General features: G+C 33.7%; 1 protein-coding gene across 2 annotated transcripts; it reads left to right on the forward strand.

Moving 5' to 3' along the window:
• The first annotated feature begins 1021 nt into the window (after nucleotides 1-1021).
• Nucleotides 1022-27934, forward strand: LOC148597910 (PHD finger protein 20-like protein 1). Of its 2 annotated transcripts, none has more exons than XM_088560226.1 (17): nucleotides 1022-1143; nucleotides 3517-3875; nucleotides 5325-5490; nucleotides 6267-6351; nucleotides 7749-7837; nucleotides 9535-9601; nucleotides 9893-10098; nucleotides 11747-11933; nucleotides 13278-13400; nucleotides 14486-14701; nucleotides 16757-16867; nucleotides 17710-17879; nucleotides 18856-18955; nucleotides 20468-20666; nucleotides 23770-24223; nucleotides 24914-25043; nucleotides 25633-27934. In XM_088560226.1, the coding sequence occupies exons 2-17, from the start codon at nucleotides 3520-3522 to the stop codon at nucleotides 25761-25763; spliced, it is 2790 nt and encodes a 929-aa protein (XP_088416352.1). In that variant the 5' UTR covers nucleotides 1022-1143; nucleotides 3517-3519; the 3' UTR covers nucleotides 25764-27934. The 2 variants fall into 2 exon arrangements, with proteins under 2 accessions (XP_088416352.1, XP_088416354.1); XM_088560228.1 differs by having other exon boundaries at nucleotides 9896-10098.

A 27934-nucleotide genomic window follows, 5' to 3' on the forward strand; every position in this document is an offset into this window, starting at 1 on the left:
ATCGATGGTAAAGGAAAACTATTGACCAAACTTTACAACAAACGTGATGACTTTTCATTCAAAATTGTTAACTTTCCTTTCATCTGTGGCAACATCCCTTCGGCTTCTGCGTATGGAGTGTTCATATCACAACTCATACGTTATGCCAGAGCTTGACGAAACTACGCAGACGTTTTGCATCGCGCTAGAAGTCTAACAAGTAGGCTTCTGGAACAGGGTTATGTTGCTACAAGATTGAAGTCATCACTACAGAAGTTTTATGGTCGTCATCATGAACTCGTGGATCGTTATGGTGTATCCATCAGCACCATGAAAACTGATTTATTCAACGGGTCATAGTTTGCCTTTCCTCGTTTGTCTACCCCGGACTTGACTTTTTATGAGCAACTCGGCGGTTGTTTCTAGAAAGGCAGAGGACGCTTACCCTACCGGTGCACCCGGTCCATGCTCCAAGTTTTCAGTGGAGTCCGAGTTGCTCCTTTACTTTTGTTACTTTGTATGTATGATTTTAGTTACTTTATGTTCTTTGTTGTGTGTGTCTGTTTTACATGTCTGGTCTTTTTTCCCTGGATTACATTCTTTTGATTACCGCTATAACCTTGGTCCCCTTCATTACTCCTTCATCTCTTTTGCTTTTCAACAGTTGATGGCATGAACCAATCCAACCCAATACACTATAAAACTTATGCGATATCATACTTTCATGCGTTTTGATGCCTTTTACAGCTTGCTTTATTGAATGAGCTTTGCCCATCATTGAAGACCGCATGGTGACATGCAGACTTGAAGTTCCAATTGTTCGTTGCTTGAATTTTTGGTGGGTACCTGTCTCATTGTCAATCAATACATTTTCCACTGAAGTCTTCGGGTGTTGTATTTACAAAAATTTATGAATAGATAACAATTTTCAAGACTAACATATACGCTGTACTATTTCCTGAGATTACGCCAACATCTGTGTTGCCGAATGATTCAAGGCCGATGCGGTGCGTTATCGTTACCGTTTATTCCACGGTTTTTGTTGGATCATTGAATGAGGAGTTCCGAATGTTGTTTACAAATACAAAATGGAGAAAATTGCGTCAACTTAGATGTCACAAACATTTGATAAATTTGCAAACTTGTGAACAGTGATGAAGTGTTGTAGGTATCATGTTGCAAAACAAAATCCAACTTTACATTCATGATGAAGCTTCGTGGTCTTATTTGTTAGCATCCATCTACTACACATCGCGACCGGTCAGTCACGCCGTCATCATGGCGGGTTGAACATGTGCGCAATGTCATTGTTTGCAATTTATTAATTCATTTTTGCTGAATTATAAAATAATTTGATATTTGTGTAACGAAAGCTATTTGAACATTTTTTTTTTTTTTGAGAATTGAGTCCTTCTGGCTTCTGTTGATTAGAAGCGTATTGTCTATTGATCTCAATATTAAATAATTGGGAGACTAGGGCCAAGGGAGATAATCAACATATTTGAAAATATAAATACACAAAGGCTTGTTCTTCTTTAGTTATACAGCATAACTTCGTCCTGTCGAAAATTACTTGCTGTTGCATGTGTGGAGTAAGAATAAAAACATTAAAGTAACTATTTCAAAATGCAATTAGCAATTTACATCATCAAAAAGAATTTTTTTATATACAAGTTAAAACAATTTACAGTATAGACTTTTGTGTTTATATTATGTTGGAGAGAACAGCTGGAATGAGCTGTTCTCTGAAGGTGTCAACTGTAGTGCTGAAATAACTATTTGTGGTAGTAGGTTCCATCGCACTATTGTTCATGGAAAAAACGACAATTTGTAGGTGTCTTTTGACGCTGTTATATGCCTAAATGTTTGATTGTGGTTTTTTCTTGTCCTGGTATCTGATGGAATTAACACAGTCGATGGTATGGCTATTACCTGGTGTGAAATTTTATATAACATTATTGATAAGATTTTATGACCGCACTAGACTAGCAAAGGCCAACCAAGATTGTAAATCATGTTTGTGACACTACTAGTGTTGTGGTAGCTATTGCACAAATACCGGGCAGCTCGTCTCTGAAGCATTTCAATTGTATTTTTTTGTTCCGAAGTATGTGGATCCCGTATAGTGCAACTGTACTACTATTGATAGATATGCCCTTGATATAACATCTTTATTAGACAGTTCAAGGTTACATTTTAAAAAACCAAGTGATTTGTTTCCATTTGATACAATATTTTCATGATGTTGGTTCCATTTGAGGTCTGATCGTAGTGTTACACACTGGTATTAAGCTGATGTGACTGGTTCAAGTATGTGATCATGGAGAATGTAATTGTGTTTGATTGATACTTTTTTATGTGTTACTGACAAGACGGTACATTTGTCTAGATGGAAGGCCATAAGCCAATCAGCCTCCCATCTTGTAGCGGCATCAAGATCAGATTGTAGTTTAATGCAGTCGTCTTGGTTTTGATTTCTCTGTAAATAATGCTGTCGTCAGCAAAGAGTCTTAATTTGCTGTGTGTCAGGTATTCCAGGAAGTCATTAATGTAAACAAGAAACAGTATTGATCCTAGGACAGTGCCTTGGGGTATGCCAGATGTTACCGGTACTGAGTTAGACTGTATTCTGTCAATTACAACTGTTTGTGTTCTGTCTGTTAGAAGGCATTTACCCATTTTAATGTGCTGTTTTGAATGCCATGGTATTTAAATTTATAAATAAGGCGTTTGTGGGAGACCTTATCAAAGGCCTTCGCAAAATCCATAATAATTAAATCAGTTTGGATGTTTTTGTTGTTGTTCTGTGCTAGTTCTTGTATGAATTGGAGGAGCTGAGATTCACATGATTTGTTTTTTTTTCTAAAGCCATGTTGTAGGTCATAAAGTATATTGTTTGTTTCATGATGTTACTTGTGATGATATGTTCCATTAATTTGCATGATGTCCAGGTTAATGAGATTGGTCTATAATTTTCCGGTTCGTATTTTTCTCCTTTTTTATATACTGGGGCTATCTTTGCATGTTTCCAGTCTTTTGGTGTTACGCCTGTTGTTAGTGACTTGGAAAATGAGGATTAAGATTGGTGCTATTTCTGACTTCAATTCAATCAAGTATTGCTGCTTGTTTTATAAATCTTGTTTAGGTTGAAATATACATTATATGAACAGTAACTCCTTCAGTTTTGACTATTTTTTTTACTGAAAAGAGGAGAATATTTGAGCAAAAAAAAATGTTTTTTACAGTCATGAACAGAAAAAATTATGATTCAATATTTCCCCTATTACTCAACAATGTAGATTTTCAAATAAAAGTTTTTACTCCAACTGCTGCTCTGAAAAATAAATTGTTTTCTAACTCAAAATAAAACTCAGCCCCCAGTTCCTCAAGAAGGAAATGGTCTGTGCCATAATTTGGCTTAATAATGTGAAAACGATTGATATTGAGCTGCCCTATCTTTTTCAAAACAAGTAATAAAAGATTTTCCTTTATTGCAGATGTTTTTGAATTGTCATATTTTGTTGCTTGTTTATTTAGACAATGGAAGGAAATAATGAAAACCCAATTGAAATTAGTAGTTCACCCGTTACCTCACCAACAGCAACACCAGTCAAGATGTTGAGGGATACTGCAGAAGAGTCACCATTTCCTAGTCGTCCGCCTTCAGCTTGCAGCAGTGGAAAGAGCAGTACTGAGAAAACTCCACCTGTTAGGCACATCTCTGACAGGGGAATCGTTGGTACTGGTGAACTGTTCCATGATAATGCTAGTACATGTTCCAGTACGTCATCAACAACAACATCAGCACCTTCTGTGAATAAAAGATTCCCAAATAGATCTGGAATTGTTTGGAGGAAGGGGGAGAAAATTGAAGCTATGGATTTCATAGCAAAATGGTATTTAATGATGTGAAGTATTTTACACCAAATACACACTTAATGTAGGCCATTCAGAGTAAACTTGTCAGTTGATGGTTTTCAAGCAAATTGTGTCGTTCCCACAGGTTTTGCATGATACATATGTAACTCTGAAAGGCTTGCACCAAATCCAATTTAAACTTTCAGACAGTGCACAATGGTACAGTTTAATATACAATGGGAGGATCTTTTAAATTTTTGGTTTAAACTCCAATTTTTTTGGTTTTTGGGTTATTGAACTACAGATGTATGTGTAAGATGTACTCTCAGGTTTTCACACAATAACTCAACAACATTTCCACCATTTAAAAGAAAACTATGGAAAACTGTATATATCCACAGTGGTAAGCTCTTTGTACTGTTTTGAAAAATTCAATTTTTTTTTGTTTTGAAAAAATTTAAATGAAACATTTGATGATATTTGATCCAAAACACCATGGTGAAACAAATCTTTTTTAAATTATGAAAATAAGACTTTTGAATTATTTTTTTTATTACTAGGGATTCTTCTTTATGCACATGTATACTTGTACATTTTTTGGGAAGTGGTGGAAAGTCTACATAGCAAATGACAGTTTGGTGATAAGTTGTACATTTATTGTTTTGTCAGTAGATAAACATTTCTTGTAAGGGGGTATCATTTGTGTCTTCCAGACACAAAGGTGTTTCTAGGGTAGTCCTACTTTTAGCGTTTTGGCAAAACAGTTATGTCAGTGTTGAGGTTGAGTAGTTAAAGGCATCACTTTTTTGTCTAGTTATGTTTATAGCCTAAACAGATATTGTTTTTATTTTTTAGTTATAGTAATTAAAATGACTAAACTGATCCATTTTCTAAAGAAATGGGGAAGGGCTGAGATTATTAATTTATATTTTGTGTCGTGTTGAAATTACAAGAGACACACATTGATTTTTGTCAGAAAGACTAACGCAATAAAAATTAAATGAAAAAAGATAACAAAGTCGCATGTTAAACTTTTCTGATTTAGACCAGAGAAAAAGTATTTGTTTAAGGCTAAATATTTCAGCCTAAATGCCACTAAACTTACCATTGTATTAGTTGAGCACTATCAAAGTCCAGAAATCCTCCCTTACCTTACCTATCCTATGGAGCATAAGGCAAGTCACTGATCTCTCCACCGTGATTGGCCTTCCATAACAGGGATTAAATTAAGGAATACAAGCTGGTAACCCAGATCATATTTTTGTTTAATATTTTCTATATCTTCAACTGAAGTGTCAACAATGTTTGGTAGCCCAGCTCCTAATCTAGTAGCCCCATGGGCTATTGGGTGATTGCTAATTTTCATCCCCGCAAAAGTGTCTACAAAAAATGTATATTAAATAATTATGAAAAAAATAAATGATTTTACCTACCTACCCTATTATTTCATCCAATGTAACCTTATGCAAATAATACTTTATTTTTAGGTACCCTGCTAAGATAATGGAAATTGATGAAGATGACCTGGCTGTTCTTGTACACTTTGAAGGTTGGAATCAACGATATGACCAGTGGATGGATATGTCGAGTGAAAAAATTCGACCAAAAGCAAGGCACTCTGGGAGGAAGGAGAAGAAAAAATCATTAAATGCTGTAAGGATTCATAAAATTGAATGAAGAAATCCATTGATTACTTCATGTATTAGACCAAAAACATGTCATTTTATTTAATGAAAGTAAAAAGTAAATCTCAGTGCCACAACACAAAGGCATTATTCAGTGATAGTAAAAAGTAAATCTCAGTGCCACAACACAGAGGCATTATTCAGTGAAACTAAAAAGTAAATCTCGGTGCCACAACACAAAGGCATTATTCTGTGAAACTAAAAAGTAAATCTCGGTGCCACAACACAAGGGCATTATTCAGTGAAAGTAAAAAGTAAATCTCAGTGCCACAACACGGAGGCATTATTCAGTGAAAGTAAAAAGTAAATCTCGGTGCCACAACACAGAGGCATTATTCAGTGAAAGTAAAAAGTAAATCTCGGTGCCACAACACAGAGGCATTATTCAGTGAAAGTAAAAAGTAAATCTCGGTGCCACAACACAGAGGCATTATTCAGTGAAAGTAAAAAGTAAATCTCGGTGCCACAACACAGAGGCATTATTCAGTGATAGTAAAAAGTAAATCTCGGTGCCACAACACAAAGGCATTATTCAGTGAAACTAAAAAGTAAATCTCGGTGCCACAACACAAAGGCATTATTCAGTGAAACTAAAAAGTAAATCTCGGTGCCACAACACAAAGGCATTATTCAGTGAAAGTAAAAAGTAAATCTCGGTGCCACAACACAAAGGCCGATTTCATTAAATTAATTGACCAATTAGAAATGTTCTTTTATCCTCAAGTAAATTTCTTTTCTTTGCAGGAATATAAAGTGGGAGATCATGTGTATGCTAGATGGACTGATTGTAAGATGTACCCTGCAAGGATTTCTGCTCTTCACTCTGATGGTTTGTAACTATAAATAAAGAGCTGTTCACTCAAAAAGAATTTCAATTTTTGATCATGGTTTTCTATGGTTATTTCATTTTTACAGTTTTATACATGTATGTAGTGTAGTTATTACTAATTTTTTTTTGGTTTCTGTTTTTTTTTTTTTTTATTGGAATCACCTTGTCCATCTGTCATTATGTTAATTCCACATTTCTGTAACAGATGTCTCCCCTTCTATTGGCGAGAATGTCTTGATAGATGTATTTGGTATCTTGTTTCTGCATGAAGACTTGAACCTTGTTCTAGGATTTTTTGGTCAACTTGACTTACCATGGGTAAGTGACCCCCTAAAAATGGCTTACCCAGACTTCAAATGAACTTACCCAGATTGAAAGTAACATTTCAAAGACAAAATATGTGTCATATGATTTGGTAACAAGTGCAATACAAATAATTTCTAAGAAGCAGAGAATGTGATGTATTTTTACTGCCTGATTCTTATTAATGAATACATTTAGATAACAAGGCAATAACAACTTTGTTTCTTCATTAGAAGGGAGGGGGCTCTACCTATTTTGAGAACGTGAACCCAAAACTATGGAGATTCATTTTTATTTTGAATTTCCCACCATTCAAACATTTAGTATTGTATTTAAAAACATTGCTAGGCATAACTGTGATAAAAACTTGTATGGAAACTTTTACATTTTTACGGCTTTTTATCCTTTGGTCACCTTTTTCAGACTGAGGTGCCCCCTCTCTTCCCTCAATACATTTCATATTTATTTGCAAACAAATATATAATGATAAAAGAAACTATCCATCTTTTCAAAATTGCAAATTTTGAAATCCTGATTTTCTTATTTTACTGTTTAGGATCGTGAGGAATTAAAAAGCAAAACAAAACAATCATGTTTTCGAAAGAATATAACTTAAAATCTGATGAATTTAATTCGGAAATAATTGCCACAGGTCAGAAAAGTAAGGACTGGTTTTCAACATACCCTAACTCGAAAACTGACTTCCCCACAGGTAACTCAAGGCTCCAAAATGACTTTCCCGACCTGAAAACTCATTTACCACAGGTAATAGGAATCCTAGAACACTGCCTTGCCCCTTTTCAGATTATTTCACTTAATATCTGCTTTCCGACTGATCGGCAACTAACAATTTAGATCAAACAAATCGGTAACTGATCAATTTATTTATTTGTCAAGAAGAAGTCAAAATGTAGCACAAATTAGAAGGTGTGAATTTATCAGACATGATTTTCTTTCATTTTAAGCTGTTTTCCGCTATTTAAAATCAGGATTTTACCATTACAATTCTGTTTTTACTGTATATTTACCTCAGATTTTTTCCAATTTCTGCTTGTTTTTTGACCTCGTAAAATGATCTCTGATTTATGTTGTAGATTCCTTTGAAGTTATATTCTACGACGGCTATAAGAAGAATGTTCAAGGAATCAACATCAAACCAATGCCACCTGAGGTCAAACAACAGGTAGATACTTTAATACACAGGTTACCTGTGGTAAAAAAAACAAGTAGATACTTTAATGCACAGGTTACCTGAGGTCAAACAACAGGTAGATAGTAAAATACACAGGTTATCTGAGGTTAAATATCAGGTAGATACTGAAATATGTAGGTTTTCTGAGGTCAAACATCAGGTAGATACTGAAATACAAGGTTACCTGGTGTCCAACATCAGGTAGATTCTTCAATACAGAGTATTTTACTTGAGTTAGAATAACAGATAGATACCTGACTAGCAGTCTTTGTAAGAATCAGGCAAATTGCGTGATACACCTGATAAATAAGGTACACATTTTTATTTTTGTTATTAAGTTGCTTTTGAGTCTATGATGAAATGTATATTATTCATTCCAACTTGCCTGCTCTTAAGAGATGATCAACATTGAAAATCCAACAGTTTCTATTGTATTTTAGCATCATTTACAGAGTTATCTCCCTTAAATTTGAGTTATACAGTACATTCTATAGAACTTTTATCTCCTAAGGACACAGGTTATATGAAAGACAACATGTTAATTTCTGATAACTGTAACATTTTAAACAAAATGTCAAAATATGTAGGCTTTCCAACCAGGTGTCACATTTTGCATGATTCTTAGCTGTAGTGCTACTTTAAAATACAGAGTATGTTACCTGAGGTAAAGTAACAGAAAATTTCTTAATAAGTTCAGAGTTTGATAATTTGAATCATAACTTACCGAGGTCATTTAACAGTTAGTTACTTCAATACACATGCAAAAATTGTTCACTGGAACATCATTTTGTGGAGCTTTGAATAAAATTAACTTCACACATTTTTCACGTTGAAAATTCATGTGAATTTTGATGTGTTAGGTTAATTCACATAAATATCACATGATGTCTATCATGTGAAAATCATATAAAAATATTTTGTCTCCATTGTAACTACTATGCCAATTCCTATTCACTAACAGTGAAAGAATATAGCTGTAGACCTAAGGACCGAGTCAAGCATGTCTATGATGAATTGGACTCCAGTTGCTGTAAAATGTACAGTGCTGTCTATGTAAAATTATGATGGGTCTGTGTTGACAAAAAATTCAGTTTCTAACACTGCACTAAAAAATAACCCACATGTAGGACATATTGAAATCGGAGACGAAATCCATGGGCTGATCATCAGGTTCTGATCGATAAATCAAAGGAAGGCTGAGACTATCCTCTAAAGATTACTGCTTCACCTGATGTAAATTAATCCTTATGCATTCTTAGTAAAAAAATACAGTAAAACCTGTCAAAACCTTAATTGAAATGCTATTCGACTTTAAAATTTGTTTGCTTTACAAAGGTTCAAACCATATTTAAAGAGGTAGACCTAAAGTAAGGGACACAACTCTTAAAAATCATTAGAACGTTTATTATCAGGCTTTTTATATCAATCTCATGTAAGCATCAAAGTAACTTTGATTGATTTCATTCTGTTTCAAATAAGAACTTGAAAAGCTTTGTTGAAATTGATTTTATACTAACATATCACTGTTTCAAGAGTTATGTCCCTTACCCTAGGTCATATGAAGTGATTTAAAAATGTGTCTAGTTCAGGCATGTTTCACTGTATATGACATAATTTATACGGTTTGGTCCTAGAAATTAGTAATGATAGTAACTACTTGATGAGTTTTATGGATATTTTTTTTGCAGAAAATAGAGATAGTCCATGTGCTGCCAAAAGATACAAGAAAAAGACCCTCTACAGAAGGATTGGAAGGTAAGATAATTGACCTGAACGCACCAATAACATTATGTGTATTAGTTCTGTTTGATCTCATCTTATTGACTGACTTAACTTGATAAGATATAAACCAGTGGTTGGGATAAGGGGCCACTGTTCCATTTTTCACATTTCAGTAAAACATTTCCCTTTTAAATCAGAATTTTTAAGTTAACTAAAAATGGTTCATTCTCAAATTTTTAATCCAAATCTTTAATAAAAATGATTAAATATAGAGCTATCCTGAATGCAGCATAATGTGTAATATTTTGATAATTGTTGTTACAGCAGAGCCTGTGACTTCAGAAGTTACCGCAGCAAGTATCGTCCCTGAGAAAACAGAGGAGACAAAACCTAAGAAACCTAAAACAGAGAAAAATCCAGAATCAAGAAAGAAGGCTATGGCCAGAAAGAGGCAAAGGATGCTTATTGCTGGTTCCCTGTTTGTTAGTCACTCAAGGCCTAGGTCAAAGAAAAAGAAACCAGTAACAAAGGTAGTAATGGCAAAAACATGCAAGTTTTTATACCTCCTCATACCAAATTTTTGAGGGTCTGTCTGTGTCTGTCTGTTCATCTGTTCCATAATTTGTGAGGGCAACCCCTCTTAAACTGTGCAAGGGCTTATGATGAAATTCTGTCAGAGTATTGGGTAATATGTTTAATGTAAATTATAGAATGGACTACTTGTAAGAACAGCAGGTGTTGTTTTTTCTTAATTTACAAGTTTTTTGTTTGATGTTAGGTCTTTAAAATTTAGGAGGTAAACCTAGGGTAAGGAACATAACTTGAAATCAGTGATATGTTTGTATCATATTCAGTTTCACCAAAACTTATCAAACTTTGATTTGTAACAGTATGAAATCAGTTCAAGTTACTTTGATGCTTACATGAGATTGATGTAAAATGCTGAATACAAATGTTCCAGTGATTTGTAAGAGTTGTGTCCCTTACATGAGGTATACCTCCTTAAAGTCCTTTTTTGTATACCTTTTTTTTTAACCAGGCTGCCCTGGTAATACTTTCATTCCACAAGTTTCTCTCAAATATAACCCAGGGTTACCAGTGACGTCTTCTCTCTTTTGATTGGCTGAGCTGATATGACATTTATTATTCATTTTTATAAGTTCTAATATTCAGATTTAGAAAAGAAATGTAAAAATATTTCTTTCAAATTACTTATGATAGAAATGCACAGTGATAAAGTTAATTTAGATAATTTCTTCTTTGTTTTTATTTTATTTCATAAGCGGCAGTTTACTCATATATTGTGCATATCTATTAGGGGTGACCTGAGTCTATATTTTTAGCGACCCTAGGCTCACTTATGATATTGACAAGGGAACCAGTTAATCATGTTCATCACCTGGATATAGCTGAAATATTGCTGCTCGGGCGTTAAACCCCAATAATCAATTAATCAATCCAGATCCTGTTGGATTGTAAGTCTTGTTCTAGCTTCAGTTTCCTAACTGGAATTGGTGGTGTATAATGTATTGAAGTCCTAAGAACAATCTACATTTTATTGTTTACTTCCAAGATCACGAAATGCTGCTTTACAATGCAAAGTCTTCTATTTTATGCTTTTCTTAATATTTTTACCATGTTTTACCATATATTAGTCATTTTTATCAGTATTTTTACATGAAAAGATGATTTTCTTTTAATACTGAACTCAACGCTCTGTAAATTACAAATCTCATGGATGCATTTGAATGGTAGACGATGACCCATTCTCATGAAACCATAAAGTCATGTGACAGGATTTATGTACCCTATTACTCATCAAAGATGTTAAAAGCATTCTCAGTATTCTAGGATTCCTATTTCCCGTTACCTGGGGCAAGTGAAATTTGGGTCAGGGAAAGTTGGGTACTTAGTTACACTTTCCCATGGCAAGTTGAAAACTTCATATGCTTTAAGGATTTGTTTTGTTAGGAAAGCAGTCATTGACTGTGGGAAAGTTGATTATATATGGATTTTTCCCATAAAAATCCTAGAACACTGATTCTGTAACAGTAATGTTTAAGTTCAAAGTCCATAGGGAATAATGTATTTATTCTTTATTCCCTCAAACCAGCCTCTGTCAATAGACACAATCTTTGCAAAAATCCATGTATCTAACATTTTATTTTTTAATTGTAGGTTCCCTCAGACCAGCCTCTTTCACTAGACACACCAATATCCTCCCCAAGTATACCACAGATATCATCCACCCCGAGTATTCCAGTTGCATCTACTACTCAGAATGCTATACTTCCTGTCAGTGCTTCTGATTCAGCCAGTTTCCCATCCACACCGTTAATGGTCTCACCAGTCACATCTGTGTCAGGTCAGTATTTAGGACATTATTGCACATATAATATAGAGACGACATTGTTATTATGTTTGAGGGTTGTATGGCAATATATGGACTGGTTGGTTGCCCCAAAAAATTATATGGACTTAACTGTAACCACTTGACCCAAAGGAGCATGAACTATTTGCTATATTATACCTTCTATATATAGTTTATTCTAAATCATTCATGCGGAAAAAAATAAAAAACATACTCAACTTCTAAAGTCATGATGTCATATTCTTAATTTGAAAGTGAGGCGGTCCATATAATTTCCTACTGGTCCATATGCCATTATATCATGTATATGGACCGGCTGTTTTATTTTTGACAGTAAACAAGTATAAATCCTAAAAGTATAATATTTTGTAAATAGTTCATGATGCTGAGGGTCATATGGCAATATATGGACTGGTTGGTTGCCCCCAAAAATATATGGACTGAAGCGTAGTTGATGTCTGTTGAATTTTGGGGCGACCAACTGGTCTATATGTTGCAATTTGACCCGAAGTTAAAAATGAAATATTTGCTATATCATACTTTCTGTGGATCATTCGCGTGGAAGAAAAGACAAACATACACAACTTCTTAAATTATGACGTCACATTCTTAATTTGATATCGATGTGGTCCATTTAATTTCCTACCGGTCTATATGACATTATATGAACTGACAGTTATATCTAAGAAAGTAAGTAAATAAAAATCTGAAAAAGTATGATATTATATTATAATACATATATGAAGCAATAATTAAATTGAATACTAATTCAAGTAGCATCAATATCAGTGTTAGACACTAACAGTATTCTGGTAGTCTTGTGCCTATCTAATTATAGTGAGGACTACCATGACATTTTAATCGGTAGTCTTAGGGCTACCAGAATTAATTCTTAAAATAGTAGTAGAATATATGAGGATAGGAACACAAAATAATTTACAGGACTAGCTAATTTATGATCAGTAAAATCCTGCAGGTTACCTAGCGAGAAAAGTTGTGTCAAACCCTTTTAGACTTCTTACATTCTATATACTGATACTTGGTTTGCATTGTGTTTTCTTCTATATTGTTTTCTACTCCATTTCTTCTTTAATTTTTAGATTATTATTATGGCTAGGTGATGGGAAGGGGAAACAATCAAACTTTACAGTCTAACATTTTGCCATAAGAGGGTATTGCTAGGAGAGTTCACTTTAAAAGTCTGTTTATTTTCAACTACATGTACACGTTTATGTTAATCTTCCTAAAATTAAGTTTTCGATGGGTTGTAAACAATGAAACGCAACAATAGATTTTATGTAGTGACAAACTATTAAGCCAATTGTCAAATGATTATAGGTGAGAAGAGAAAGAAGAGATTAATGTCTCCTGCCATATCTGAGACCAGCAGTGAATCTCAATCTGAAGACCAGGCAGCTAGGATCCGACGGAGAAGTCGATCATCTGTTGTGGAAGATAGAGGTAAAATTCAAACTATGCCCCCCAAACCCAGTCCTTAAACATTAGAGACCAGTAAAAATAAACCAGAAAATAAGACTGCTAGGATCTAATAAAGATATCAAGTATCTGATGTGGAAGATAGATCCACAGATGACATGAGGTTCTTTTTAGTCCCCTATCAGAGACTTTAGCCAACAGGGACTATAGGTTTACACTCCATCCATTAAGTCATCTGTTTGTGCTGCTAATCAATTTTTTTAACCTTTGTGTGTCATGCTTGCATAGGGGTGTAATGATACATTTTTTTCCTCAAACGATACATATCGCTATATTGGATATGTTTGACGGTACATATCACTTTACATTTTAAGAGAGGTGTGTCCTTCATGGGTGCCACCAAAACAAAGCCGCTTATGCACGACAGGAAATAAAACATTTAAGCAATATTTTATTTTTTTTCTCTTGGTCATTTTAATAATGCTAGCTATAACACTGATACCAACAGATTTATTTAAAAATAGTATTGTATCGTTAGTATTGTAGACAGCCATGATGTACCGTGAACAGATTCTTGTAAGGTGTATATTAAATGTCAGTCTCTGTAAGAATCTGGCAGTGGGTGTAACACAGTTAAAAAAAACCTAAAAATTTAATTATTTACACCATCAGATTCAGGGAAAACTAAAATTTTCATACCGTTTTGTAAAATTAGTTATAATATTATTGAAATGCTCTGAAAAATGAACATTTCAAGCGCAGATAACTTTGTCAAAAATCTCATATTTGTAGCATTCTATCGGAAAATTTCTGAGCAAATCCTGTGATGCAGAGATCAAATAATGGTCTTTTCCAGTCAATAAAGCTTCTTTTTGTGAAATAATATTCTCAGATCTTAAGGGTTTTGACATGCATGTTTCTAATTTTTTTTTCCAGTTTGCCTGATTCTGACAAAAAACTTACACTTAAAAATACCAATTTATCCCAATGTTTTATCGGTGAGTGTATAGAAATATATGCTACTATGATAACATTAAAATTTTTAGAAAAAGCCTCATAACAACAATATCATTTAGGCCTTATGTAGTTGGTTTCTTATCTGTCTCTAGCTGCAGTTCAATATACCCCACCCACTCTAGGCCCACTACTACCACCGAAAGGATTTGTTGTTGAGAAGGACCATAACCACTTCAAGTGTATGTTTGAGGGTTGTAATAAAGCATTTCGTAAGGAAACTCTTCTTGAATCCCACATCAAGTATTATCACGTGGACAATGAGCGTGGACCAGGGATGGTTCGGAAAAGAAGGAAAACTTCCAGTATTTGTGAGTATTGCTTTTGAATAAAGATTGGAAAGGCTTTGTGTATTTTATTTTTCAAATGTGAGGTATCATTAGGGAATTCAGACATGATGAACCATTCTGAAAAAAGAATCATCATGTAGATCTGATCATTCAGTGTAATGATGAAAATAGGGTTTGTAAGTCTTGATTTAGTGTCAGTTTCCCTTCCGGAATTTTCGATGTAGAATATATTGAAATCCAAAGACCTATCTGCATTTTTTTGTTTACTCCTAGGAAATATGAAGCGTTGTATCACCATGCAAAATCTTCTATTTTTATAATTTTCTTGACCAACTTTTGTGAAATAAATAACTTAGTGCAGTTCATGCTTCATGAACAGTGGAGCAGTTCAAGAACAAGCGTAAACTGCCCCATAGTTAGATATGCAAGCATAACGTGGTCAAAAATTTAAAAGAATCCTTATAATTTAATTTCTTATTGATTTCAGTCAAAATTAAGATTTGTCCCTTCATCAAAACCTGATTTATACTCGACGTCACATACAACACATTTTTGAATTGAAGCCCTACTTTTTAAACCGTCGGGACTTACCGCTAGAGTTGTCTCTCTTTTATTTTATCTGAAGATAGATTGCATATATAATTCCATACTAATATCTGCCATGTTGGTTTGTACGGGACGATTTGTTTACAAACGAAGTTCGTAAGTTCCCGTCAAACTCCGGTGACAATTGTCTGCTTGATCAACTTCTCGGTTTTGTACGTTGTTCGCGTAAATTAAATCCAAGATATCTGAAATAACGCCGAAATGCATTCTGGGTTCTTCGGTTTTTGGACAAACCATTTAAACGTAAACAACATCTCCTAGCAACCCGATCACTGTAAACATGGCTTTTTACAATGTAAATATTGGCACTGAGAATTAAAATCCGACCGGAATTTAACGATTCAATGTTTAGGGAGAAGCCGTTTGGCTAAACAAATGAGCAAGTCATTTAAGACAATTTAAACGACGGTAGGTGTCAATTAAGTCGTAGAAAATATTTTTATTCAAATTTTAACAGTATCTTATTTATGTGACGCCGAGTATAGTTTGGAATTATTTGAATTGTGGACTGTGTACCAATCAACGTTAATGACGTCACAGTACCAAGTTAATTTATGGGAAATAACCTATCTCACCCAGGAGGACATAAACACTCAAATTAAGGAGATAGACTTGGGGTAAGGGACACAACTCTTCCAAATCATTGGAATGTTTGTATTCACCATTTTACATCAATCTGATATAAGCATCAAAATAATTTTGAATGATTTCACTCTGTTTCAAAGGAAAGCTTGAGAGGCTTTGGTGAAAGGAGTAGGTTCGGAAAGGCACTAATTTGGGCCCAGTATTCAACATTTTTGAAAGACTTGGTCTGGTCTGTACTAGTTTTTTTTGAAAGGATAATGGTTGTAGTAAATACATCTCAGCAGATTTTGGCGATATCATGAATGTTTTTGACCTAATAGTGGCCAAAATTAATACAATATTAATGAATTCTTCAATTTTGTTGCATTTTTGCAAATATTTTTCTTTGTATTTTGCCTAGAACAGAAGTGGCTGCATCTGTGTTAATCCAAACTATTGACATATATGTTGTATCTTACAGTACTACACAATATGTATAAAGATCAAGAATGAGCATGAATACAGCCACATTAAATTTTCACAAAAACCGTCAAAAATAAGCTGAAATATTGAGATTTTATTGATTTTTCATTTAGGTATTTTCTGTTGGTGCTACAGTGACAGACGCTTTTCTGTTTCAGCCTAAATCTTATCGAACTAGTTGGTGTAAACACATATGTATACAGAAATGATAAAAAATCTTTACTTTGAACAATTTCAAATTTTTAGGCCGAAATTGGCCATAACCGAACTGTCTCTTTTAAGATGATACAAACATAACACTAATTTGAAGAGTTATGTCCCTTTTCCTTAGGTCAACCTCCTGAAATTAATATTGAATATTTAAGATACTTTTTGTCTCCACATTCAGAATTGGTATTCATTCTAAATATATTGATACTTCAGGTTCTACTGATTCTGACGCTTCACAAGTCGACATAAAGAAACGTCACATGTCAGCTGATTCGGCTCTTCACTCGATGAATCAACAAGATAGCATGGAGCTAGATGTTGATGGTATGTCATGTTTACCTATAGTGGGTAACAGTACTGAGGATAATTTTTGTTGTGTGCTAATTTTGGCCTTTTTTTTTAGTGGTCTGTCTTAATATGTCAAAGTAATTTCTCTGAAATATTTACTCTGGGCTTAAATACTTTGTGCATCACTAAAATAGGAACATCTAAATTTTTTGTTGACCATTTTGCATAAAAGGAAGAAATTTTACACCTGTCAAAATTACCCACCATACAGCATTTGATTAATTTGATTTGTAACGAGTTTTTTGATTGGTTGATTTTCTAAGAGCAATTCAAGTTATTTTATATACCTTGCTTTGGTACTTTGACGACATTAACATCAAAGTAGATCTGCACTTTGTGATTAAACAAATCCCAACCAAGATAACATTCTGATGACGAACGAATTGTTAATACAGGGATTTTAATATCCATAAGAAACTAAATCATATGGAACATTTTTAATATTTTACAGGTTATATGGTTATATGAAAAAACAAGATTTGGCCCAGTTTACTCTTATTTCAAGACCTGGAACAGTAGTCGAGAACATTAAAAACCCCCTCAGTCAATCAGAGAACTCCTTTATATTTTTGACAGATTTCCTTGAACAAACTTGAGTAAACAGTTAGTAGCATTAAAAACTTGAATGAGAATGATTTTCACAGAAATCAGCCAAAGGGGATCTCTTTAGATGGGAGACTTAGTTAAAGTGTTGACTTAGACTTTCCTAGAAAGCACTTCCGTTTTATTGATGTATTTCCTTCAAATTTTGTGTGAATGGTTCAGAGCAAATAAACCTTAGGGTTTTCACATGAATACAGATCATTTTTTTTAAACAGAGGCTCCAAGACCAGAACCAAGAGACCTTTCAGCTGTTGAAGCAGAACAAACACAGGAAGTTGTTGAAACCATGGCAACGGAAGAGGAAGGTGAAGAGGAGGTCTTGTTAGTGGAGGAGGTTGTTAATTGTGTCTGTATGCTTAATGAAGAAAACGGTTTGATGATCCAGGTAATGAAATAGTTCTAAAAAAATGATGTGGGAAAGAATGCCCATAAACAAGAATCACAGTAGTGCCTATTAAAAATCATATCTGTTTCAACTTGATAATGACTCCTACCTGATTTTATATGTGTCCATCCTGCTGCTTGTTTTATTAGCTCAGAATGGGACGTTTTCCACAAGTAATAATGGCTACTCATTATAAATTTCTTAAATTGTTTCTGGTTTCAAAAATATATGGTATTCATAACTGAGTGTAGATTAAAAGCTAAAGTCAACTCACTTTTTTTAAATGAAGATCAATTTTGAAGGGCACCTTGTCTCTGTGGTAGGGTCCGGCAATAGTTTGTTTTCTCCTCCCGAAGGAGGGGGTAAAGCTGAAAATTTGGGCTCATTTTATTTAGTTTTTATGTTTTATTTATATTTTATTTGTATGTAGTTCCTTTTTACCTTTTAAATGTGGCTATATTTTGCTCATTCATTATTCTTATTTACATTTAATCTGAGTCATTTCACAACATGTATTATTCTTAAAAAAGCGAAAGCCTTGATTTAGTGAATTTACTTTGCTAAGTAGATATACATGTATAAAGGATACAATCATTTTTTTTTTCAAATGGACTTAACATAAGTTGATGTAATTGCACAGAATGATACATGTAACAGTAAAAATGTGATTTAAAATAAAAAATATCTTATTAAATAAAAACAAACAAAGATAATGGCTGTATATAATGACCAACACTTTTTCTTAACTCACCTATATATACACTGTGAAAGTATTATTGTTTGTGGGTTTGGTAAACCATGAAATTTGGTTCCTAACAAAAAAGAAATTTTCCATTCATTTGTATGATGACTCACAAATCCACGAAATCAAGAATCTTCCGAACTGGTCATTTTCCCCATAACCACGGAAATTTTTACCCACGAATAAAGGTACTTTCACAGTACTTTGTTATGACTTGATGTGTATACATTTCAGTGTGAGGTGTGTCTATGCTGGCAGCATGCCATATGTTTTGATTTGACAGGAGCGACACTTCCAAGGAAATACATCTGTTTTGTATGTTTAGATCCACCAGGTGAGCTTAAAACTGTAAATTATCATATCCCATTAAAGAAGTGGGTGGTATGTTTGAATGTCCGTCTGTCAAAATTTCATCACAATTATCTTTTCTCAGAATGGATGGCTTGATTTCAAACATGGTGTGTGGCTTTATAAAGATGAGGCTTATGCTGCTAGTGTTTATGGTTACTCTCAGATATCTTCCTGTACAAGGGGGTAGGCTCACCACATACAACAGCACATGCATCTTCATGTTTTAATCAGTAGCTTAAATATTTGCTCTTAAATTCTTCCTAGTTTCAATGACTTCTTTCAAAATTACTACTTTAGGTCAAACTATAAGTGTTACTTACAGTACAGAAGAGAAGTTTTCATCTTGCTTGGGCTGTGTTTGATTTTCGAAACAACTGAGACAGGCTTTGGAAGCTAGTATAACTTTAAATGGGATAGAAAAATTGATTTGGTAAACACTTGAACATGCTTTCTTATGGAACATCCAATGAAGTAGAAAATTGTTTTAAACAGAACCAATCCAGGATTTTTGAAACCCTGAAAATGCACTTGCTTCAGATTTTCTAGAAAACGTGGATCAATTGTTTTATTTATTGCACTTGACTTGTGTAGTATTTTATTTTCGAATCTGAAAACTATACTGTGGGTAGAATTCAAACAGATGACTGATTTGTAATATATATTCACCCTAATAACAACAGTATTACGATATTACAAACAAACAAAACAAAACAAAAATAAAAATAAAAATAAAAATAAAAAAATAAATTAAGAATAAATTTTAAAAAATTAAAAATAAAAATAAAAAACTAAAAAAAAAAACAAAACAAAACAAAACAAAACAAAAATAAACATAGAACAAAATGGTGGAAACAAGCAACACTGGCAAGCTATTCATTTTGCTGTATGTAAAATGCCATGTCATTGACAAAAATATACATTTATATCTGTGAAGTAATGGAGCAATACTTTTTGTTCAATACAATGTTTTCTTAAGAATGCTTTCTTTCAGCATGTTCCAGGGTATGATGTAAACATTATTTAACCTTGTACTATAGGGCAAGTTGATAAAAATTCTAAAAGCATGTTGAAAAATAAATAAAATTGTGTTGTCTCCTATGATTTATAGATAGCAGTGATTTACCAAATGTTCCTAGTGTAATTTTTTTCTCTCACGCTTTCTCCCACCAAAACGTCACAGCATGAATATCAATCTGCCGTTCACAAAATTTTAAACTTATGTGGAAAATATAAATGAAAAATGCAGGAAATCTATATAATAAATAGGATAATCAAAATATGATCACTTGTGCCAAGAATGCTTGAAGATTTAACTCTTGCGCTGAACAAGTTCTGCACGCTCGTTAATTCTAGGCATTCTTTGGCACTTGTGATCATATTTTAGTTATTCACTCTTTCCAATTAATTATCCTATTATTCACTTGTCCAAATGCTATTTTCACCTGTCCCTGGCAATAGAATAACCTTTAATATCATACCTGTGTTCCACTTTCAGCTGTTAGAGATAGTTGCCGATACATTTATGAACAAGACTGGTTGAAGACGGGAGAGCTTTACAACTTCAGTTTCTTACCTCACCAACAGAGGGATGAGAACAAAAATAGAACCTTCCTAGCGACAAACTGTTTGGTGTCAGACACTGCTAATGTTGATTCTGTTCTCCATGGACTCAAACGGAAGATAATTGCATTGGAGTGAGTACTTTAGGCCATAATAAAAAAAACAAATCCTAGATTCTCATCCAACTTTTGTGAAAAAAATGTGGCAGGGGAGAATTTTTTTTTTCCTTCAGTAACTGTCACTCTTGCTGAAAATCTAGCTTTGTTGTTATCATCATCTAGGAGTGCTTGGTGATTGATTTTACTTGCACAAGTCTCTACATCAGTTTGAAACCATTTTGTAAGAAATAGCAGCAATAAACTTTTTTTGTAAATGATTAACAAACCAGGCATCAATTTCACAAAAAGTTGTGAATGTAAAATTGATCCCAAGATGTAATTGATGTGACAGTGCTATTTTCTGTTACGACATCATTACTTTCGATCAACATTACACTTACGACTTTTTATGAAATTGACAACAGAAGTTACCAAACAACAATAATTATTAATCAGGTTGGGAAGATTTCTTAAATTTGAGTCAGGAATTATTTTTTTAAAAATGCATTTGAAAAAAAAATAAAATAAAAATAGGGTGGGCATGAAAAATCAGGTCAGGTTGGGATATTCAAGACTCTAAGAATTTTTTTATTATAGCCGAAGTAAGTCCCTACAGGGTTCGACGTTAACTTTTATACTCACTTGTCCAGTCGGGCAAGAGACATGTGATTCACTTGCCCGAAATATTGAAATACTTGCCCGGAACTTTGTGTCACTATATAGTGTTTAAACTAGAAACCCTTGTTTAATAAGACGTGGATAGCAAGAAACTGTTCAACTATAATGCAGATGACAGTGCAGATCATGCCATTTTCAGAATCAACAATGCCATCAAAATCTTTCAGCCATCCATCATTAAACCCACGTTTTCGTTTTAATTCATAGTCAGCTTTTGTATTTTTCTGTGGAATTTCGGGGACCCCAGTTACCCCAAAACAGTCAAGTGTCCCCTGCTTGGCCATGCTTACTCCCTCGAGTAAGCATGGGGAGAACTGATTAATTGCAAGCCAAATAAATCGAAAAGCCGTCATATTTTTTGCGGGAATAAGGGGTAAAACAAGAAGCAAAGAAATTACAAGTATTCATGTGAGGAGTTTTTATTTCACATCTTTAGTTTAACAAATGGACAACAATAACTATCTTCAATAGAATTTTATTTCTCTTTTTCTCTCATATTTTCGAAGTTTTCGATACAGATTTCTTACAGTTTTCCAAAGTAAGAAATTCCATAAATAAATCGCGATGTTCAATTGGATAACGAAAATAGATGTACAATTGGACGCATCCGATTGGTCGACATTAATATCATACGATCTATTTTTGGCAAAGGGAAAATCAGAAAACTATCCAATGATAATCTAGGTCAGCAAGGTCGGGAAGAACAGCGAACTATACAGAAGTAATTTTCGATGTTTTAGAGCTGCGATGATCAGAAATAATGTAATTTGGGCACATATTTTTTTCACTTGCCCACTCGGGCAACTTTGATGTCGTTTTTACTTGCCCAGACCGGCGATTTACTTGTCCCGGGCAATCGGGCAACCGTTAATGTCGAACCCTGCCCTATGAATATCAGATACATGCATTTCTAGAACTAAAACAAGTCATGTTTATTTTTAACTTAATTATAGTTACAGACTACATAAAATGTCCTTCAGTTGTTACACAAGTTATATAAACTAAATAGGGTATGTAAGTCTCATCATGTGACCCCACGATTTCACGAGAATGGGTCCTAGTGTACCATTCTAAGGCATGGAGACTTGTCATTTAGACAGCATTGAGGGCAAAACATCTTTTTGTATAAAAAATACCAATCAATAATTAAAAATATCTATTTCTACATGATAAAGGTATTATTAAAGAAAAAACATAAAATAGAAGATTTTGCATTGTTATACAGTGTTTCGAGTACGAAGTAATCAATAAAGTGCAGATCAGTTTTCGGTTTTCAATACGTTCTACGTTGTAAATTCCGGTAAAGAAAATTGAACTAGAACGAGACTCACATACCCTATTGTACTTGAGGTTGGCACTTTGCAAGAGTGAAAGTATTATTCATGTTATTGTTTGTGGGGTACCAATTTTCATGGTTTTCATGTGTAGGCCAAACCACGAAATTTGGTTCTCAACAAAAAGGAAATTTTCATTTATGTGTATACTGAAAACTTTAAAACCATGAATTCAAGAATCCTCAAACTGGTGTTCCTTCCTTAATCCACGAATTAAATAGTATTTTCTTTTTTTAATATTGATTTGTATACAGAAAGGATTATTGTGATGTAAAGATATGACATGTGTAGACCCAAAAAAAAAAGGTTTTGTTTATTTGGTTTATTTTTTTGCAGTCTGTATCAGGTTCATCGTAGGCGATTTCTTAATGTTAGTGTGGTATGCTCCCTGTTTTTCTTATTGTAGAAGGTATATTTATAGGTGTGCATCAGTTAAACATCATGCTCCAAACAATGACTGAACTGTCACCCATATTCCACTAATAAAACTATGCATTTTCCAGGTTTTAACTGCTTTTTACTGAAACATGTACATGTATCTTATCATTACCCTGCAAAGTAAGTTTGAAGGTATATAGGAATCACCCTGTCTGTCCACATTTCTTGTAGTGCAACACCTCCTACATTTGTCTTAAAGAGGTAGTCCTAGGGTAAGGGACATAAATCTTACGAATCATGAGAATGTTTGTATTCAGCATTTTACGTCAATCTTGTTTAAGCAGCAGAGTAACTTAGACTGATTTCATTCTGTTTCTTATGTAAGCTTGATAGGCTTTGGTGAAATTGAATATGATACAAAGATGTCACTGATTTCAAGAGTTATGTCCCTTACCCTAGGTCTACCTCCTTAAACCACTCTAAGGATTTAAAATAGAAACTTGACAGGAAATTGGGATGTTGGGCATCATATGTAGATGTTTTTTTGGTATGTTAGTTTAGTATTTAGGGGCAACACTTTCACTTTACCTGTGTATAATGATGTTTTGTGGCCAGCTGCAGCCTGCCCTGTGGTATGCGTGTTTCCTCATCGTTCATTGATGACCAATGGGTGGCCTTGGGGTGACATTTTCATCCTGGTGGGCTTCTTGTCTCTGACATATTCACCATACCTATTCTCATTTATTTAGTGATAAGAACCATCCTGAGTACAAACTTTGGAAGAAAAATTGGGACGAAGAACCTGAAGACATTCCTGATGACCACCATAGTGAGGAGGGTCATATGACTGGGGAAGGGAGCGAAAATCTTGATCTTCTTGAAAGTGCTGCAAAAATGAACTCTGAACTAAATAAAGCTTCGGGCAAAGGCGACACAGCAGTAGACGATGTTGAAATTTATAAAGCAGGAGTAGAGAAAAAGGAAGATGAAAATTTGATCCACGATTCTCTCGATCATGGCATCCAAAGTGAAGAGGATGCTGGGAAGGATAGTTCTGGAGAAAGTTCAGTGAATGCTGACAGCGAGTCTACTTTGTCTGCTCCAGAGGCCATTGCTCATCAGAACATGCAAGATCATGAAGCTTCCATGGCAGAGGAAGCTTTGAGAGGGGAGGTAATTGTGGAAGAGATTAAAAATGAAGAGGTTAGTATATTAAGTAGTAAGTAGCATAGAAAAACAATTTCACTATTCAGATGTAATACAATGCCATTGTATGAGACAAGACAATAGTGAATGTGCATAACTTTCAAAGTTTATCAAATGAAAAATATTACTGTGAAAGTACTTTAATATTGGTACACCAATTTTCATGGATTGTGAAAGAATAAGTTTGTGGATTATTGAATTCAAGGTTTTGAGGTTTTAAGTATACACATTAATGGAAATCTGCTTGCTGTTGGAAACCAAATTACATGATTTGGCCTACCACCAAAAAACCACAAAAATTGGTACCGCACAGTAACTAAAGTTAGAAAGTAGGACACAAACCCCACAGATTTAGTTGGCATCTGGGCTTGGTCCAAAGTTTATTTCCTTGATAAATATGTATCTTCTTGATATCTTGTACAGATTTAACCTGACTTGTCTTTTGTGGATTTCTTTTGTCCAGCAGATAATCTTTTATAAACTGAAACCCATTATTACTTTAATAACCATGTGATAGATCATTCAGACAATGCCACACAACTTGGAAAAAAACCTGAAGATGCATATATAACTTTCATTGTAACTCCAATTTTATGATGTCACAATCACTAAAGAATATTCTCTGACTTGAATGTTTTCAAGTTTTGTACAATCTGGGCCTGACACTCACTCAATATCTGTTTACAGATGGAAGATAATATAGATACAGAACAAGAAGATCCATATGTTAATTGTGAGAAGAACCTTCTACATCACATAATCAAGGTACAGTCCACCTTGGATGAACGACTTGACATGATAGAAGAACAAGTTGCAGGTATTTGTAATAACAACATCTTTAGATATATTAAGGAGGTAGACCTAAGGTAAGGGACACAACTCTTACAAATCATTGGAACATTTGTTTTCAGGTTCTTTATATCAATCTCATGTAAGCATCAAAGTAACATTGTTTGATTTCATTCTGTGTAAAATGAAAGCTTGAAAGGGTTTGGTGAAATTGAATATGATACAAACATATCACATGATTTCAAGAGTTATGTCCCTTACCCTAGGTCTACCTCCTTAATATACAGCGAAGCCTGTCGAAACTGAATCATTTTTTTTACAGTAGAATTTTGTTTGGTTTAGACAGGTGTTCTGGAAAATTGCATCATGTCCATCTGTCATACATCTTTCTTATGTTAAGGACTAAAATGTACATGTATATGCATTAGATTTACATGAAAATCATGGAAAATTTGTACAAAACCATGTTATAGAATTTCATACATTATCAACTCATTATTTTGATTTGATTTGGGAAAATATATTTTATACATGATCCTTTCTATTTTTTTATTTCTGCTTTCACTTCAAATAAGTTTTTATTTTTTAAACTTGTTTACTACTTCTTATTTTAATAGCACTGGAAGGAGCAGAAACAGATGATGAGCAGGCTAATATTCTGTCAGATATTCCCTCGATCAAGAAATCACTTCACATGTTACAGAATGATTTAATTAAAATCAGTAGGATGGCGGCATATCACAGATGACAATATAACTTGCCACAAAATGTTGATCAAATCTTAATTATAGGCCGCTTCAAAACCAATAACTGCACAGGTTGTTTGACAAGGTCAATAGAATGGTGGCATACTACTGGTGACAATTAAGTGTAAGTGTTTGTAAGAATCAGGCAAAATGGGAAAATCAGAAACATGCATGTCAAAACCCCACCTATTTGACAATGTAATGTCACTCAAGGATACTTTCTGTATTTGAAAAAGTCCATTATTTAATCTCTGCAATACTGGCTTTGAGAAGACAATTTTCAATAGATCTAGAAAAATTAGGTTTTTGACAGAGTTATCTGCCCTTGAAATGTTAATTTTCAGTGCATTTCAATGAAATTGTAACTCAATGTTTCAACATGATATAGAAAATATTGTCTTTTTTCCTTGATTCTGATGGTGCAAATAGTCTAATTACACTATCAAAATGATGGATTTTTTTTCATACCATGTTTCACCCATTGTCTGATTCTTACACAGACTGACACTTAAACTCTCCACAAAATGTTGGTTAAATCTCAAGTTTAGCTCACTATGCATGAGTTAACAATCTTACCAGTAGAAATAGCTAAGTGTAATAGGATAAGATGGCGAGCCTGCTAGTTATACATAACAAAATTGACACACTTTGTGTTAAGTTTTGTAAACATATGAAGCATGGCTGTCTCCCTTTTGAAAATTTTATGACAATTTATGTACATGTTCCATTGTTGACTGTAGTAAATGTAACCCTGGATAACTGTCAGTCTGTCTGAAAGAAAACATTATGAGATAACAGTTGGTTAATTTGGAAGAAAACATCCTGATATAACTGTCAGTCCATCTGGAAAAATGTATTCTGAGATACATGTAATTGTCAGACCATCTGGAAGAATGTCCTCTGAGATTCATGTAATTGTCAGTCCATCTGGAAGAATGTATTCTGAGATACATGTTATTGTCAGTCCATCTGGAAGAATGTCCTCTGAGATTCATGTAATTGTCAGTCCATCTGGAAGAATGTATTCTGAGATACATGTTATTGTCAGTCCATCTGGAAGAATGTCCTCTGAGATACATGTAGTTGTCAGTCCAACTGGAAGAATAATGTGAAATCACAATAATTGACAATAGTTTTATGTTAAATGTCTAACGTGCATGCAGTTGTATGACATGAAATAACAGCTTTGTAGCAGTTTGTCTTTTTATCTTACAAAATTTATACATCTGGTCTATGGATATACAGAAGTTGAATTGCAAATGTCAAATAACAAACAATTAAACTCCAGATTATGAAGAATTTTTGTGATATTGATGTATACTGTTGAATTTACAAATAAGATAGTGCTATTTTTTTTTTCTTTTTTTCTTATGTAAACCTCCCTTTTATATTTAAATCTTCTAAGATTTTTATATTGTGTGGTCTATGAATTCCTTGTATTATATTTGATTTAACATATGCCCTCTGTTATTAAAATTACGTACTGTATAACTGTGACATTTTGCACGGCAGTTTCATTTTCATCTCTCTTGATAAGACCTGTAGCATTAATATTAAACTTTCATAAAAGTCATCTTCAGTTTTTGATTATAATATGATTTAAGGAACAGTCACAAATTAAAACTGTGCAAAAGAAGAAACTCAGAAACTGTGAATAAAAAGATGGAGCAAAGATTTCCTTGAGTACTGTTAATAAAAGTCTACATGTGGATCTTTTGTGTGGCTTTAAAATCATGAAAATTTAAGTTAGATAATTACGAACTCTTGCTTAATAAAGCAAAGACATGATTTTTGTCTCTAGAATTCTAGTATCAAAACATACTTACTTTTTTGACAGTGAGAGAGCTTTAGCAAGTGAGCTAAATCTAAAATTTAGCTATCAAGAGTGGAGAAATTTGTAATCCCAGAGAAGAGTGAAGGAGAATCTGTTTCTCCCTGGAAATTTTTTGAAAATTCAGAAGCGTAAAATTGGGAAAAAACTCACGCAATCATTTACTGCCCAGTTGTTAAGAAATCATGTTTGAAAATAGACTGTTGTTACTTAATGACAGATAATCTATTCTCTCGTAGAAATTTATTGTATAAAATATTTCTTGTGTACCTAGTGTCATGTTTTAATGGCATGTTGTTATCGTTATTTTTTTGATAAACTAATAAATGCTCCAAGTCATAA

The sequence above is a fragment of the Perna viridis genome, chromosome 14 (genome assembly GCF_037379345.1).
Source record: "Perna viridis isolate PV_CMFRI_1.1 ecotype Kerala chromosome 14, ASM3737934v1, whole genome shotgun sequence".
In the NCBI taxonomy this organism is placed as follows: domain Eukaryota; kingdom Metazoa; phylum Mollusca; class Bivalvia; order Mytilida; family Mytilidae; genus Perna; species Perna viridis.